The sequence below is a fragment of the Maylandia zebra genome, linkage group LG7, assembly GCF_041146795.1.
Source record: "Maylandia zebra isolate NMK-2024a linkage group LG7, Mzebra_GT3a, whole genome shotgun sequence".
Lineage (NCBI taxonomy): Eukaryota > Metazoa > Chordata > Actinopteri > Cichliformes > Cichlidae > Maylandia > Maylandia zebra.
The window spans coordinates 29,915,402-29,930,830 of NC_135173.1; the positions used below are offsets into that span (position 1 = coordinate 29,915,402).

The window sequence follows — 15,429 nt, forward strand, 5'->3', positions numbered from 1 at the left end:
ACAGGAACAGGAACAAGGCATGATGCCTTCCACAGAGCTGGGACCCTATGCAGACTCAGATTCAACATGAACAGTTTATGAAAGACTCCACAAAGCTGGGGGTCTCAAGGACACGGGGACCTCGTCTGGTCCAGCAGACTTGCCCGAGTGGAGTCTTCTCAGTTGTCTTTGAACCTGGTCATTAGTGAAAGTGATGGGTGGGGGAAGGGTGTCAGGACGTTTAGAGGTGGCAAAGGTGCAATGTGGAGAGTGAGAGAGAGAGTGGTGTGGTTGTGGATTGCAGGCTGACTACAGGTAAGTCAGTATGGGGGTGAGCATTAACTGCAGTGTCGAATCTGTTGAACAACACAACTCATTACCTCTGTCCTCACCAGAGATGGGCAGTAACGCGTTACAAGTAATGCATTACTGTAATCTGATTACTTTTTCAAGTAATGATTAATATAAGGGATTACTATTGCCAAAAAAGTAATTAGATTGCTGTTACTTTCCCGTAAGCACACTGCATTACTGCGTTACTAATCTGTCGTTATTTTGTTCGTGTGTCTCATGAAAATGAGTGACAGCTTTCGTGACCTTTCAGGAAAAAAGAAAAATGGCTAATAACCAAACCACTAAGGTGGCGGAAAACTAGCACCCACCAGGGTGTAGAGCAACACACCGGTGGGAAGGTCACAAGGCTCCGACAATGTAGAACTCGGTCATCAAGTTGGTGAATGCTTTGAAGGGGAGGTTGATTTGGGTGCAGTTATTGTCCCACGTCTAAGGAGCTTGGAAAGAAAAGCGTCTGGACTTCTTTAAGTTGCTTGAAGACGTTTCACCTCTCATCCGAGAAGCTTCTTCAGTTCTAGGGTCAAATGGAGTATCCCCCCAAAGAGGGACAAAAGGACCCCCTGATGATCCTCTACTTACTCACATGAGCCAAGGCGTGAAAACGGGTGACCCACCCATCCTCTTTGGGGGATACTCCCACGGGGTTTAAATCTGGGACTCTCCACCATTTAACTAGTGGTGCAACAGATCAATTCGGATCAATTTTCAGATCAGCAAAAAAAGAAAAAAGACAAAAATTTAATATTTACTTATTTACTCATTGAAGTATTTTTTGCCTGTTAAAACATTCAACTCAAGACTCATTCCACGCAATTATTAAAAAAAAATTATGGTACAATATAGAGCAGTACAGGGCTTTGTATCTACCACTCAATTCAATTTTATTTATAAAGCGCCAAATCACAACAACAGTCACCTCAAGGCGCTTTATATTGTAAGGTAGACCCTACAATAATACATACCGCTCATTATATCGCATTCTGCTGTGATATACTGAGCTGTCACGGTCACGTAGCTTTTTGTTGCCCTGGAGGTCCACCCATTTGTAGTAGTTAGGGCAACAGAAGATGCCTGGGACAGTTCAGCCACAACTTAAATCTTTTCCTGCTCATACATGCTTGGAACGATCTTGCCACTAAAGTGGACGCGAACGGGATATCATAGCGTGGCTCAAGCACGTTCATCATAGTTTAAACCCCTTGTTTTGCACAACGGAATACAGCCTCCCGTCTGCAGCTAAACACCCCAATAGCTTTTGTAATAGCTTTAGCCCGGTCGGATTGGGCAGCAAAGGGCTGCTTAAATACTGCAAACTCCTCTGCTCCTCCACTTGGATCGCTAGCACTGGCCATAACTATCCCTTGACAGACCCACCACGCGCACCATACGCATACTTTTTTCCTTCTTTTTCGAATCTTCGGATCACTTGCGTGCCGAACTGTGGAGTGGGATTGGTTCGGATTACGGATCAACTGTGATCCGTTGCACCACTACATTTAACCCTAGAACTGAAGAAGCTTCTTGGATGAGAGGTGAAAGGTCTTCAAGCAACTTAGAGAAGTCCAGACGCTTTTCTTTCCAAGCTCCTTAGACTAGGATGACCTTGATGACTGAGAACCTTCACAGACGTTATTATCCCATGTTTACTGGACACTGGGTCCACAACAATCACAGAAAGCTCTTTTCAAAACAACTTTTCTCATCTGGCTCTTGGTGGCGGCCAAGAGCCCTCTCCCTCCCTTAACTTTCCTGCTTGGCTTCTCTTGTCCTTGTCTAGTCTTGTCTAATTCTCAGAGACTCTCTCTGTCTTGTTCTCTAAATCAAGAAATGTTGGATTTGATCATCAAATTGGGATTACATGACATGCAGGAACGTTTGCTGGACACACAATGGACAGCTGGGAGAAGTGGCAGGTCGTGTGCCTGGCAATACTCTCAATGCAGGACATTGAAGGCAAATACTTATTTTCCACCCTAATTTACAAATAAATTCTTTACAAATCCTACCATGTGAATTCATGGATTTTTTTTTCACATTCTGTCTCTCACAGTTGAAGTGTACCTCTGGTGCAAATTACTGACCTCTGTCATCATTTTAAGTGGGGGAACTTGCACAATCGGTGGCTGACTAAATACTTTTTTGCCCCACTGTATATTGCAGACAATGTGCATTCTGATAATATGACAAATGCTCTACAATTACTTAGAAATGTTCAACAGGCACAGGTAACCGATTGGGCAAATTCACAAAGTAATTGGTGGGATTGGTTTATGAGCGGCTCATGGAGAACATTGATGTTTAAGGTTTTGATGTTTTTTGGCCTAATACTTATCATGTTTTGTATCTTTACTACATGCATTATCCCCTGTGTAAGAGGAATGGTATCAAGGATGATATCTCAATCTCTCGTTGCATATATCACTGTGCCAGACAAGGAAGAAGGAGAAGACGATGAGTATGAAACTAATGTGATGAATGATTATGTTTGAATGATATACATTTTATGACGACCAGACCGAAAGCACTCACAATGTAGGGTCTGTGTCTGAAACACATTGATGTATCTCTTTAATTTCAGCTACAAACAGGAGGGAATGTTGAAAGATTTTTAATTTTGTGAATTGTGTTTAGTTGTAGCTTCATATAAAGGAAGAAGAGCTTGTGAATTGAAAATACCACAGGAAAAGGGAGTGAAAACAGATGTGCAGAGGAATGCTGTGACATACATAGTACCTCCTTTGTTAACAGGCAAGCTAACGGTCTCTTTCTCCTTTTATGGAAATGTTTTTGTATTTTGAACATGTCACTCCTACTTCCTTGAAGGCTCAAGTATAAATAAAAGGATGTTCTGAATGCCCTGGGCGGTTTTTCTGTGTCACGTCTGCTGTGCACACTCTGGTGTAGAGCAGATTAGATCGTGGCCGCCCATGCGCATGTAAAAAAATAGATATCTTAGTTGTGAGTTTCTTTATCTTCTAAACAACTTTCTCTTCACAATCATCCATTAATCAACCAGCATTTAACAAACTTTATTTTGAAATGAAGCTTTTTGACATTTATTCACTGATATTTGGTCTTCATTTCAAGTCTCCATTAGTGGGAGCATTTGCTGATTTAACGTTTCTTCTGTTTACATCAAATTCAATGAAAATCAAATCTAAGTGTGAATTGGAGTCCCCAATAAACAGATACTATAGAAAACATGGAGACTGTAGAATATTTACATTGGATATGCTTATTTGTTCCCTTCAATAAAAATCAATCAGTTCATCAAATAAAATCAGTCGTTGATCGACTCAGTTTGATTGACAGGACAGATGATCAGAGGTGCAGAGTTTTTACCACCATCATTCTTACAGGGACAGAAGAATGGGTGGAGTTTGTGAATGAAGGAGCAGCCAGTAAAGGAGTGGATAAGACCTGCAGCACCTACATCATAAAAGGAGACCAGACCCTCCTCATAATCCACAAACACCCCCACCATCTCAGGACCAGACTGAAGACAGAGGGGGACTGGAGGACCAGCAAGAGCTTTGTATTCATTTCCATTTCTTAGCCACACAGTCCAGAAACCATCCTGAGGAGTCAGTTCGATTTTTCCCTTCCTGTTGATCGACTCTCTGGCCACTCCTAAATCCCAGTCAGTTTTTCCTTTAACCTGAACCCCAAAGTAAAATCTGCCTGAAGAGAAACTCTGCTTTCCTAAAACATTAGGGCATGGAGAAAATCTCTCTGGGTTGTCAGGAAGTTTCTTCCTCACATCACCACAGTGCACTTGTTTTTCATCATCAGACAGGATGAGTTTAGAATTTGCTGTATCCGGATCCAGAGTCACGTCCACTGCATACTGCTGGACCCTCTTCAGCTCAGCCTCAAACAGCTTCTTCTTCATAAGTTTCCTGAGCGTCTCCTCCAGCTGAGCCACAGCTCTCACCACAGTCCCCTCGTATGATGGTGGACGGACGCTCACTCCTCTCCAGTCCTTGGTGGGTGGAGCAGCTTTCATGGACGAGAAGCTTTGGAGTAGGTGGAGGTGGTCTTCAGAGCATGACAGCTGCTCCACCTCAGATCTTCTCTTCTTCAGCTCAGAGATTTCCTGTTCCAGATCTTTGATCAGACCATCAGCGCGTTTCTCTGTTGTTTCCTGTTTGTCTTCAATCTCCTTTATGAGCTCCTTCAGGCCTCTATCGACAGACTTCTTTAGAGCAGTGAAGACCTGAACACCTTCTGCTTTCTGTCTGTCTGCATCACCTTTACTCATCTTCACTGACTCTTTGATCTGCTGAATCTTCAGTCGTCTCTTCTGGATCATCTGCTGAATTTCAGCCTCTGTCTTCTCCAGCTCTGCCTTCTTTCCTTCATATTCGTCCTTCAGAGGAACAAACTCGTGGTTCTTGTGGTCTAAAACAGAACAGAGCATGCAGACACATGTGTGGTCGGTCTTACAGAACAGCTCCAGAGGTTTATCGTGCTTCTTACACATTCTGCCCTCCAGGTTCTCCACAGCATCAATCAGCTGATGTCTTTTCAGACCTTTCTTTGTCAGATGAGGCTCCAGGTGAGTCTGACAGTAGGACTCCTGACACACCAGGCAGGACTTCAGGGCCTTCAGTCTGGTTCCAGTGCAGATGTCACAGGGAACTTCTCCTGGTTTGGCAGCTTGTTGCTCTGAGCTACTGCTGCTGGCCTTCTGCTGAACTTCACGTCTGAACTGAGCGACCACCTCAGAGAGCAAAGTGTTGATCCTCAGCTGAGGTCTAGTGTAGAAAGTCTCTTTACACATAGGACACTGACACATGGCATTCATGTCCCAGTGCTGAGTGATGCAGTTTTTGCAGAAGTTGTGTCCACATGGTATACTGACTGGATCAGTGAACACATCCAGACAGACGGAGCACAGAAACTGATCTTCAGATCATAGATTGCTCACAGCAGACATGTCTGCACTCTGACGGAGAAAGAAAAGAAACACATTTTATATAAAATTCACTTTAAATTTCATTTTAAAAAAGAGAGAAACAAATTTCAGTGTTGTGCTCTTTACAAAACCAAGCAAATTTGAACCTAGAAGTGTGACATGTCAAAATCAGTTTATTCAGAATGTCTGATTTTAAAATTCTCCAAAGATGAACCTTTTACACACACACACACACACACACACACACACACACACACACACACACACACACACACACACACACACACACACACACACAAATTGTGCTCTGTGGTGCTTCTGAGAAGAAATGACTGACACAACTGGGATCAATTCAGTGAGTTTCTGAAAACGTCAGGAAGGACTGATGAAAGATGACACACAACAGAGCTGTACAGTAACACAAAACGAGTATATAAATAAAAACAGTCAGCCGTTTATTAGGAAGTTGTTGGAAGGGTTTCTCCGCTCACAGCTAGTGACTCCTGGTGACGACAGTGCCTAGCCTGATCCAGATACAGTGCTACTTGCTAAGACTGAGGACTCTACCAAAGTGGTACATCACTAACTGGCGTATAAACAAAACAGAATACCCAATGATGACATTAAAAAAAATCTCTTGGCATTCTGACCATGGAGGTTTGTGTTATTAGAGAATGACAGGAAACAATAATAAGCTTGGTGGAGGAAGTAAAGCCTTGAGACTTTGAGAACAGGAGGAATATGGCACTGGACATTGTGGAGTTTGAGCAATACTACTGAATGAATGAGATCATAGTAACTGGACTAAAAATGAAGTAAAGTGGCAGTGACAATGACGGAGAGTAATCATGTGTGTGACCTGACTAAATACACACAAGGGTGATTAGGGGGAGTGAAAACACATGGGGAAACAGCTGACTGACATGAACCTAATGACGGGACAGGGGAAGTGAAACTAAATACAATGAACAAAGAACACAAGACTCCTTCAAAATAAAACAGGAAACATGGTGAAAAATACAATAAACAACGGAATAAAACTAAAATACACAAGCCACTGGGTCACAGATCCAGTACTGTGACACTTTATTTTCCTAAGAGCCTTTTTGCCTAGAACTTTACAAGATCAATAGGACCCTTAGAGCCTTCATCAGGAACTCACTGGGGACGTGGCGCACAACACTAGAGGCCAACTTAAAGTCAATAGCACACATCACCATGTACACATCACCACCATGTATTTCCCATGTCTACTCTGTGCCTTTCCCATGTCAGACGTTTCATGTCTCTATGTTCCCTGTGTCTCCACAGTCAGTCGTATCTCGATGTTGCAGTTTCTACTCTTGTCTCTGTGCTCCATGTTTGCTCTGTTTTTCCCTGTCTTGCATTTCCTGTTTTACATTGATAGTTTCATGTCCTGTGTTTAGTATTTTGAGATTTGCTTCCCCTTTGTCTCTTTATGTCAGATTAGTCCCAGCTGTGTTTTCCTCCTCTTTCCCATTCTCTCTTCACTCCCTGGTGTATGTAAGCCCTGTGTTTTCCTCTGTCTGTTGTCGCGTCGTACACCATCTTTCAATTCAATTCAATTCAATTCAATTTTATTTATATAGCGCCAAATCACAACATAAGTCGCCTCAAGGCGCTTCATAGATACAGAGAAAAACCCAACAATCATATGACCCCCTATGAGCAAGCATCTTTGCTGTGTGTTTCCTCCGTTTCCTAGTCCTCTGTTTCCCTGTTTAGTTCTTTAGTTTCCTAGTTCTTTAGTTTTATTTTTATTTCTAGTTTTTTGTTTTCTGTATAAATGTAAATGGTAAATGGCCTGTATTTGTATAGGGCTTTTCTAGTCCCTAAGGACCCCAAAGCGCTTTACACAACCAGTCATCCACCCATTCACACACTGGTGATGGCAAGCTACATTGTAGCCACAGCCACCCTGGGGCGCACTGACAGAGGCAAGGCTGCCGGACACTGGCGCCACCGGGCCCTCTGACCACCACCAGTAGGCAACGGGTGAAGTGTCTCGCCCAAGGACACAACGACCGAGACTGTCCAAGCCGGGGCTCGAACCGGCAACCTTCCGATTACAAGGCGAACTCCCAACTCTTGAGCCACAATCGCCCTTGTGTTGTAGTATTATGTCCAGTAATAAAGCTGCCATTTTCATTTAAATTGAGTCCTGCGTTTGGGTCCTACATCCTACCTGCCACACAGCACAGCCATGACACTCAGTGAGATCATTAACAAGACTGCATACGGATACCAACTGTGAATTGGAGAAATCACCAGCCATCTTTACATGGATGACATCAAGCTGTGTGCAAAGACCAATCGAGACATCGATTCACTGGAATGTCATTCAGACTAGAGAAGTGTAGTTGGATGGTAAAAAACAGAGAGGGAATATAGTCAGAACTGAGGAGATCGCACAAGAAGGTAACACTGCAGACACTGAGGACAGCTACAAGTACCTGGGAATCCCACAGACAAATGGGAACTATGAAGAGGACACTAGGAAAGCCGCAACCACCAAATACCTGCAGAGGATCAGGCAAGCGCTGAGGAGTCAGTTGAGTGGTAAGAACAAGACCTGGGCAATCAACGCCTACGCCCTGCCGTGGTTTAGATACAGCAGGGCGTATCTAAACCACGGCAAGTTGGCCAAAGGAGGAGATGGATGTCACTGACATCAAGACAAGGAAGCTCCTGACATTGCATTGAGGGTTTCACCCCAAATCCAGCACCCTGGGACTTTACACTAAGCATAAGGAAGGAGGCTGGGGACTAGTGAGTGTCAGTAACATGGTCCAGGATGAGACAACAAACATCCACAGTTGTGCTTCGTTATTTACGAAGCACAACTGACCATGTGCTTAGTAAATACCTCAGGTAGCAGAAACCAAAGAAAGAAGAGAAGCAAGAGGAGCCACCATAATGGAGGCTCCTGGACAGTATGTACCACTGGCAGACAGAGGAAGTGGCTGACATCCAGAAATCTTACCAGTGACTGGTCAAAACTGGACTGAAAGACAGCACAGAGGCCCTAATCATGGCAGCACAGGAATTAGCTCTTTGTCTGGGATCCTGAATTTGATCAGCAGTTCATGAATGAGGTTTTGTTGATGTAACCCTTATTTAACTTACATTTAATTTCCTGTTCCTGTTTTTATTGTTCATGATAATAAAATAAAGTAAAATAAAAATTCTGAGATTCACTGATTTACTGATATTACAGAAGAATAGCTCTGCTAACAAGCTCTACTCACTCAGTAACAAACACACTGTATTTAGTCTGATCATTTCCCAGTAACATTTAAATTTACAATAATTGACTACACAGCAGTGGGGAGTAGATTTCATCGCAGTGCATGTCTTTCTGACAGTGCTCTAAGTTTAAGAATATAATTCACCCACTGTTATCTTCTTCAATGCCTTGTACCAACATAGAGCAGAGCAGCTACCTGAACGCTACCCCAACAGAGGTCGATTATCTTGTTTATAACTTTACCTCCTCACTACGTATGACTCTGGATACTGTAGCTCTGGTGAAAACTAAGGCCTCAAATCAGAAGTACCTGACTGCTTGGTATAATTCTCAAACATGTAGCTTAAAGAAGATAACTCGTAAGATGGAGAGGAAATGGCATGTCACAAATTAAAAGATCATGATTTAGCCTGGAGAAATAGTTTGTTGCTCTATAAGAAAGCCCCACGTAAAGCTAGAACATCTTACTATTCATTAATGATTGAAGAAAATAAGAACAACCCTAGGTTTCTCTTCAGCACTGTAGCCAGGCTGACGAAAAGTCAGAGCTCTGTTGAGCCAAGCATTCCTTTAACGTTAACTAGTAATGAGTTCATGAACTTCATCGCAATTTTTTTTTAACCATTAGAGAAAAAAATACTCATAATTATCTAACAGATGTAACGTCATGTACAGCTACTTTTGTTGATATTTATTTAGACTCAGCTGCACTCACCGCTGTTGCTGAGAAAAACCCAATGGACTCCAGTGAGTCTTATTTTAGAAACAAACAGGACTCAACTGCAGCTCTGCTGCTGCTCTCTCACACTTTCACTTCTGGAGAATGACGTTGAACTTCTCGTCTTTCAGTTGTTGCTCCGCCTCTATCTGCAGCTATGTGTCTGTGTTTGCTGCCTCTGCCTTTACAGGAATTTATACTTAGTGACTTTATGCAGCAGGTGGGAGGAGTGAAGAGTGGTGTGTGGGTAAAGTTCACACAGTAATGAAGGCCTCAGGTGATCAGAAGAAACTCACCTGAATTTCCTTTTTCCGCAGCAGACTGAGAGCTTCTGGTGGACACTGAAGCTGACAGATGTTTCTTCTGAGCTGAAATGATGCTTTAAATTGAATATGAATGGTTTAACTACTGCCAGCTTGATGGCCTGTGGTACATAGCCGATTATTAGAGATAGGTTGATCATCCCAAAAGGTTGACTCTGTTCATCTGGACGTAGCGTTTTCAGTGGAAGAAACGTTTCATCACTCATCCAAGTGATTCTTTAGTCTCAGCCGACTGCAGATTTCCCCAACAATATAAACAGCACATTTGCACAATGACTGAAACTAGCACCACTGAATGAACAATGGGCTGTCAGGTATGCAAATTAATATGCAAATTGTCAATTTGCATATTGATGCAATGTTCAGATAAACAGAATCAACTTTTTGGAATTTACTTACCTGGATGATTGAGCATGCATGAAGACATAGGTTAATCATATTTAAGACTGAATGACCAGTAATGGTCAAAACTTTATTTGTGAAGAAGTTCATGAAGTTAACGTTAACTAGTTACTGGTTAGCGTTAAAGAAATGGTTTGCTCAACAGAGCTTAACAAAAGATCTGGCTGTGGTAGGCTCGTGTCTAGGACTTGGCCATGGTGTGTAAGGCCCGGCTGTGAGGATGACTGTGCAAAGTTTTCCCTGAGTTCTTGTTCAGAGCAAAGCTTCAAGGTGAAGCTGATGGTTCAAATTTGATCCTATTTTGAGATACTGGGCTCCATCTCCTGCACACTGTTTATCTACTTATTTCTGTCTGTGCCAGGTGAGCTGGCGTTCCTCTAGCAGGCCAGTTCAGGCCGGAATAGGAAGTTTAAGTTTGGTTGACTTTCCCAGCTCCTACCTCCAGGCAGCCTGGTGTCTGATTTGACTGGTCTATTTCTGGCTTTTAGCATTCAAGGACACAGCCTGGGAGAGCATGTGTGTGTGTGTGTGTGTGTGTGTGTGTGTGTGTGTGTGTGTGTGTGTGTGTGTGTGTGTGTGTGTGTGTGTGAGGCAGAGTTAGAAAGATGAAGGGAGGGAGGGAGGAAAGGAAGATGCTAGAGCCGTGATGAGCTGGACATCATCTTCTAAAATCAGTTTCGTGTTTACAGCTTCGAAGTACGTCTGACACACCTGTGTGCAATATGGCCCCAGTTTCCTGTTTATTAGGGTCACCTAGCTGAAACTGAACCTCCTCCATGAAGGTTGCAGGCTGAGAGTAAATAATAAAAACCACTGTATGCAGGTTTACCCAAAGTTTATACAGCACTACAGCTCCCTCTTTGTTTCACTCACAGGTCCAAGTTTGACTGCTTTTAATCATGTTGAGTTGATTTTCTATCTTTTTGTTGTCATTTTGCATTTTTTAAATTCACAATATACATTTTTGGAGGTGTTTAGTTAACCTAATTGTTTATTGCTATTTTTGTGGTCATTGTGTTTGAAGCTGTTGTTGGAGGGTTGAAAGCTCGGAGACTTAACCTGGCCTCAGTGTGGCTGCTGCAGGAATTGGAGATAAAGAGCGTGTCTGAATGAGGCGTCGCCTGCTCTCGGTGGTATTTTACAGCTTTTAGTCTGTGCTGCAACGTCTTTTAGTCGATCAGTCTTCTGTTTCAGTTCCCATGTCCGTCACTGGTGGCTTGAGGCTGCAGACACGCTGACTTCCGTGCAGGAGGCTGCCAGATAAAGTTGCTTAATCCGTCACCTCTGATAATGCAGCCTGTAGCAATTGTTCAGTTAACAGGTGACATTTTCCCTTCAAACGCACTCCCCCTCCTCCTCCCCCACCTTATTTACCTCAGAACGCCACAAAAGGAGAGATGCCTGCATAATTAACTTGCCGGTTAGGCGGCTGATAATTGCCGCTACTTTGAAAAAGCTGTACAGCTAAATGATCAGCGGTGTGTGTGTGTCTATAGGTGGAATCATTTGTCACAACGCACCAGAGCTGCTGTTGTTTCTTCTAAATGGAAGAGGAAGAGATAATGGCAGCAGGAAAGGGCATGTACAGGCAAACATGACTGTTTAAAATTAATCTTCACACAGAGACATTTTAAATGATTTTCAAACAGCTCCATGATGACAGCATGTGTGGAAGAAAGCTTTGCAGGTGTGGTTTGTATGCAGAGCAGAGTTCAGCCTGAAGACTTCAGACAAGGCAGGTTGTCAGTGGCTGACAGGTAATGACACAGAAACACAGCAGCGATCATGCTGACAGATTTGGGTGAAGCTGAGTCACTTCCTTCACTCCGCATTCTTATTTACAGCACTGAGTGAAAAGTTTCAGTCACTAGTTCCAACGCTCTGCACCATCAGGTAGGCATCTGATTTATTCTCCAACAGGATGATGATTCAAAACATCCAACCAGAGAAGAACAAGGAGCTCCACCAGATAACAGACAGAGGAAAAATCTCAGCATCAGTGAGTCAGACTGGGATACATACATAGCTGGACTGGCCATCGGGCATACCGGGCATTTGCCCGGTGGGCCGCTGGTGATTTTTTGTTTTTATGGGCCGATGGATTTTTTTTTTTTTTTTTTTTTAGGAAGGGTATATATAATGAAAGGTGTTGGATTGGCCAGTTGGTCATGATCGACTCTGGGCTGGACCAATTACAGCCGAGGAGGCCGGATGCACCCGCCCCCTTGTTTAGCAATCACGTCATTTTCGCGCATTGCATGCCGGGAACTCGTGGCAAAACAATCCAAGTACCGCATCAAATGCAAGCATTTGCAGCACCGCAAAACGTTCATTCTCCGGTTCCAATACCTTCTTGTTTTTTCTTTGCCGCACAAAAAGGGTATGTACAAAACAAAAGGAGAACAATGCCGGTCCGTACAAAGACAGACTCGACGAAAAGACAAAGAAAAGATACGAGGAAAAAATCAAAGGAGTGAAAGGGTCAGACCCTTACGAGCACACAGAGTGGACAAAAGACGTTAGCGTGCTGCCCAACTTTCACCACGCTCAGATTTATAATCATACGGTTCTTGGAGTGAGTGCACACACTCATGAAGTTTAGAAACTTCAGGTCACTGCAACAAGCCCAGGTACAGTTTACCGACGGATGGGACCTTGAAATGCACCGTGTAGAACGAAAGACCATCGTACGAACAGAGGTAAGTTTACCAGTCTCACAAATCGTCGTCATAAATACACATTCGTTAACCGTTTATTAATATAACCTTTGAGCTCAACGGTAATTAATTAGTAGTGGAAATAATTTCTGGTAGCATTACAGAAATGTAGCAGTGACAATAATATTGTATGCTGTAATCGCACTGGACAATTAGTGATACAAAACAACTGTTTTATCCTGTGAATAAAAGTATATGTTTTTGTCAATGTACCATGGTAATAACAGAAGCGAAACGCAATATTGTGTCAGGACAATTCACTATTTATGCACAATAAACAAAGGAGCATAGCGCGACAATTTCTGTTCAGCGCCAGACTTGCTTGTAACCTATATCACCAATTATGTTAAGAAAAATGACGCATTAACTACTACAGCAGACTGACCTTTGTGGGAATGCTTGGAGCAGACTAACATGTGAGCTGGAGTGTTCTGAGACGTTATATTTGGTATATCCAGACCATCCGTCGGCTCTTACTTCGGAAACATTGCTTAAAAAAATTTCTCTTTAACGATGTAATCCGATAAAAAAAAAAAACGATCTCTTTACCCGTCGGCTTCCCGTGGCTGTCATGCGACCGCCTATTGCAGTTAATAATACAACAGTTTCTTGACATTTTTTGGGTTTCTTTTTATCGCTGTGTAACTGAGTTCAATTGAAAGCCTGCGTGCGCTAGTACCTCTTGCCACAAGTTCCCAGACTCCTTTGCAGTTTTACCCCTGAATGACGTCACATTTTCAATCTTTATCCTGGTGGGCCGCTCTCTAGTCAAAATGCCCAGGCCGATTTTTTGTCCCAGTCCAGCCTTGGATACATAGACTGAATTCATGAGTCCACACAGGAAACATTGATCTCACCTCTCAGGTTTACCTGGTATACGCCTATATATGACACGCAAAATCAGAACTTCATGAAGTACCAGCAGTCAGTAGATGTGAAAATCATCATTCCACCAGAGGTCGAAGAGAGGCTTCAGTGTCTGCAGGTCCTGACAGGTCAACGGCCTGCATCCACACTTCAAAGCCTCCACCCACAGTCAGGCTGCAGTTCGTACGTGTGAACCTCTGAGATGTTTGGATGTGGGTCTCTGTGATGAGATGCTCGTGGTTGCAACAGGGTGACATTAATGATGTCCCATTGGCTGAGCTGCTTCTGCTGTTTGGTGTAGGTGATGTAGAAAAAAGAAAATAGATCCCAGTGAAAATGGGACATTCAATCCAATACAACTTTATTCATAGAGCACTTCAAAAACAATAATGTAGTTAACCAAAGTGCTTTCAAGGTAAAAGACAGCATGAAATACAAAATATGGACCAAAAGGAAAAATTGAAATAAAATCCATCCACTCTTCATCCAGGGCTCTGGAGATGATCCCAGCTGCAAACAGAGAAAATTTTTTAAAAAAGGACTAGTGGCTAACTCTGCTACTTACCTTCACTTCACCTTCAGTTTACCTTCTTGCTTCAGTCTGAGAGACCTTTGTGAGCGTGTGCACTAAAAACTTTATATCAAACAATTACATTTAAACTTGATTCTTGACTCACAACCAGTATAAAGAGGCAGAACTACACTGTTAAAAAAACCATCTTAAAAAAACAGTAATATTCCGGCAGCTGGGGCGCCAAAATACTACCGTAAAATAACAGAAAATAACTTTCTCATGAAAACACAGTTCTTTTCAGTAATGAAAATAGAGTTTGTTGTGCTAATTTGACATGGGATTCTGCCTTTTCCAAGTGCCTTTAGACATTAAATTAGGAACATTTTAACGTGATCGAACAATGAAATTACCTATAAACAAGGTCAATGAATGTGGCAATATGAATCATAATACGTAAATGTACAGAAATATACAGTTAACAGTTGGTTTAAATAATAATGGAATGCATGAAGAGTCTTGACCACGGACACAATACCGAGAGCGTCTGAGCCGGGGCTCGAACCGGCAACCTTCTGATATTTGTATAGGGCTTTTCTAGTCCCTAAGGACCCCAAAGCGCTTTACACAACCAGTCATCCACCCATTCACACACTGGTGATGGCAAGCTACATTGTAGCCACAGCCACCCTGGGGCGCACTGACAGAGGCGAGGCTGCCGGACACTGGCGCCACCGGGCCCTCTGACCACCACCAGTAGGCAACGGGTGAAGTGTCTCGCCCAAGGACACAACGACCGAGACTGTCCAAGCTGGGGCTCGAACCGGCAACCTTCCGATTACAAGGCAAACTGCCAACTCTTGAGCCACGATCGCCCTAAAAAACAATAATAATAATACTTATGTGATGTAACACAAGCTTATAGGAATCATGTTGTATACTTTTCCATAGCATTACATTTGAATTCAACAGTTCAATCTTTCAAATAACGGACAGATATTTGTGAAATCACGATACATTTGTGAATGTATTTTCATTCAATCTAAATATGCATATGTACATTTAATAATTCTGAAAATTATGTTTTATTACATTACAGTGATTTAACATTAATTTACATTTGAAATGTGAAATCATTTACGTAACTTTAATGATATCCTAGAAGAACAGAACAAAACTGTAAAATGCACAGTAAAATACTTTTATATTAGGATTTTTTCCTACAGTGCAGCCATACCCGCGACCTTGTGGTTGTTAGTTCACATTCATTGGCCGATGCTTAGCGTCATGTTATTATGTGTCCCATCATCCAATGGCATGTCACATTGTTTTCATGGCCACACCCTCACCCCAGGTGCAGAGGCCTATTTCT

The 15,429-nt window shown here is 42.7% G+C and overlaps 1 protein-coding gene across 1 annotated transcript; it reads right to left on the reverse strand.

The window, feature by feature from the left end:
- Window positions 1-3,190: 3,190 nt before the first annotated feature.
- LOC101465867 (E3 ubiquitin-protein ligase TRIM21-like) lies at window positions 3,191-9,312 on the reverse strand. Its single transcript, XM_004556121.5, has 2 exons — window positions 9,235-9,312; window positions 3,191-5,281 (listed from the first exon to the last, which is right to left on the reverse strand). Exon 2 carries the CDS (start codon window positions 5,138-5,140, stop codon window positions 3,614-3,616), a length of 1,527 nt encoding a protein of 508 aa, XP_004556178.2. The 5' UTR covers window positions 5,141-5,281; window positions 9,235-9,312; the 3' UTR covers window positions 3,191-3,613.
- Between the last annotated feature and the right edge of the window lie 6,117 nt (window positions 9,313-15,429).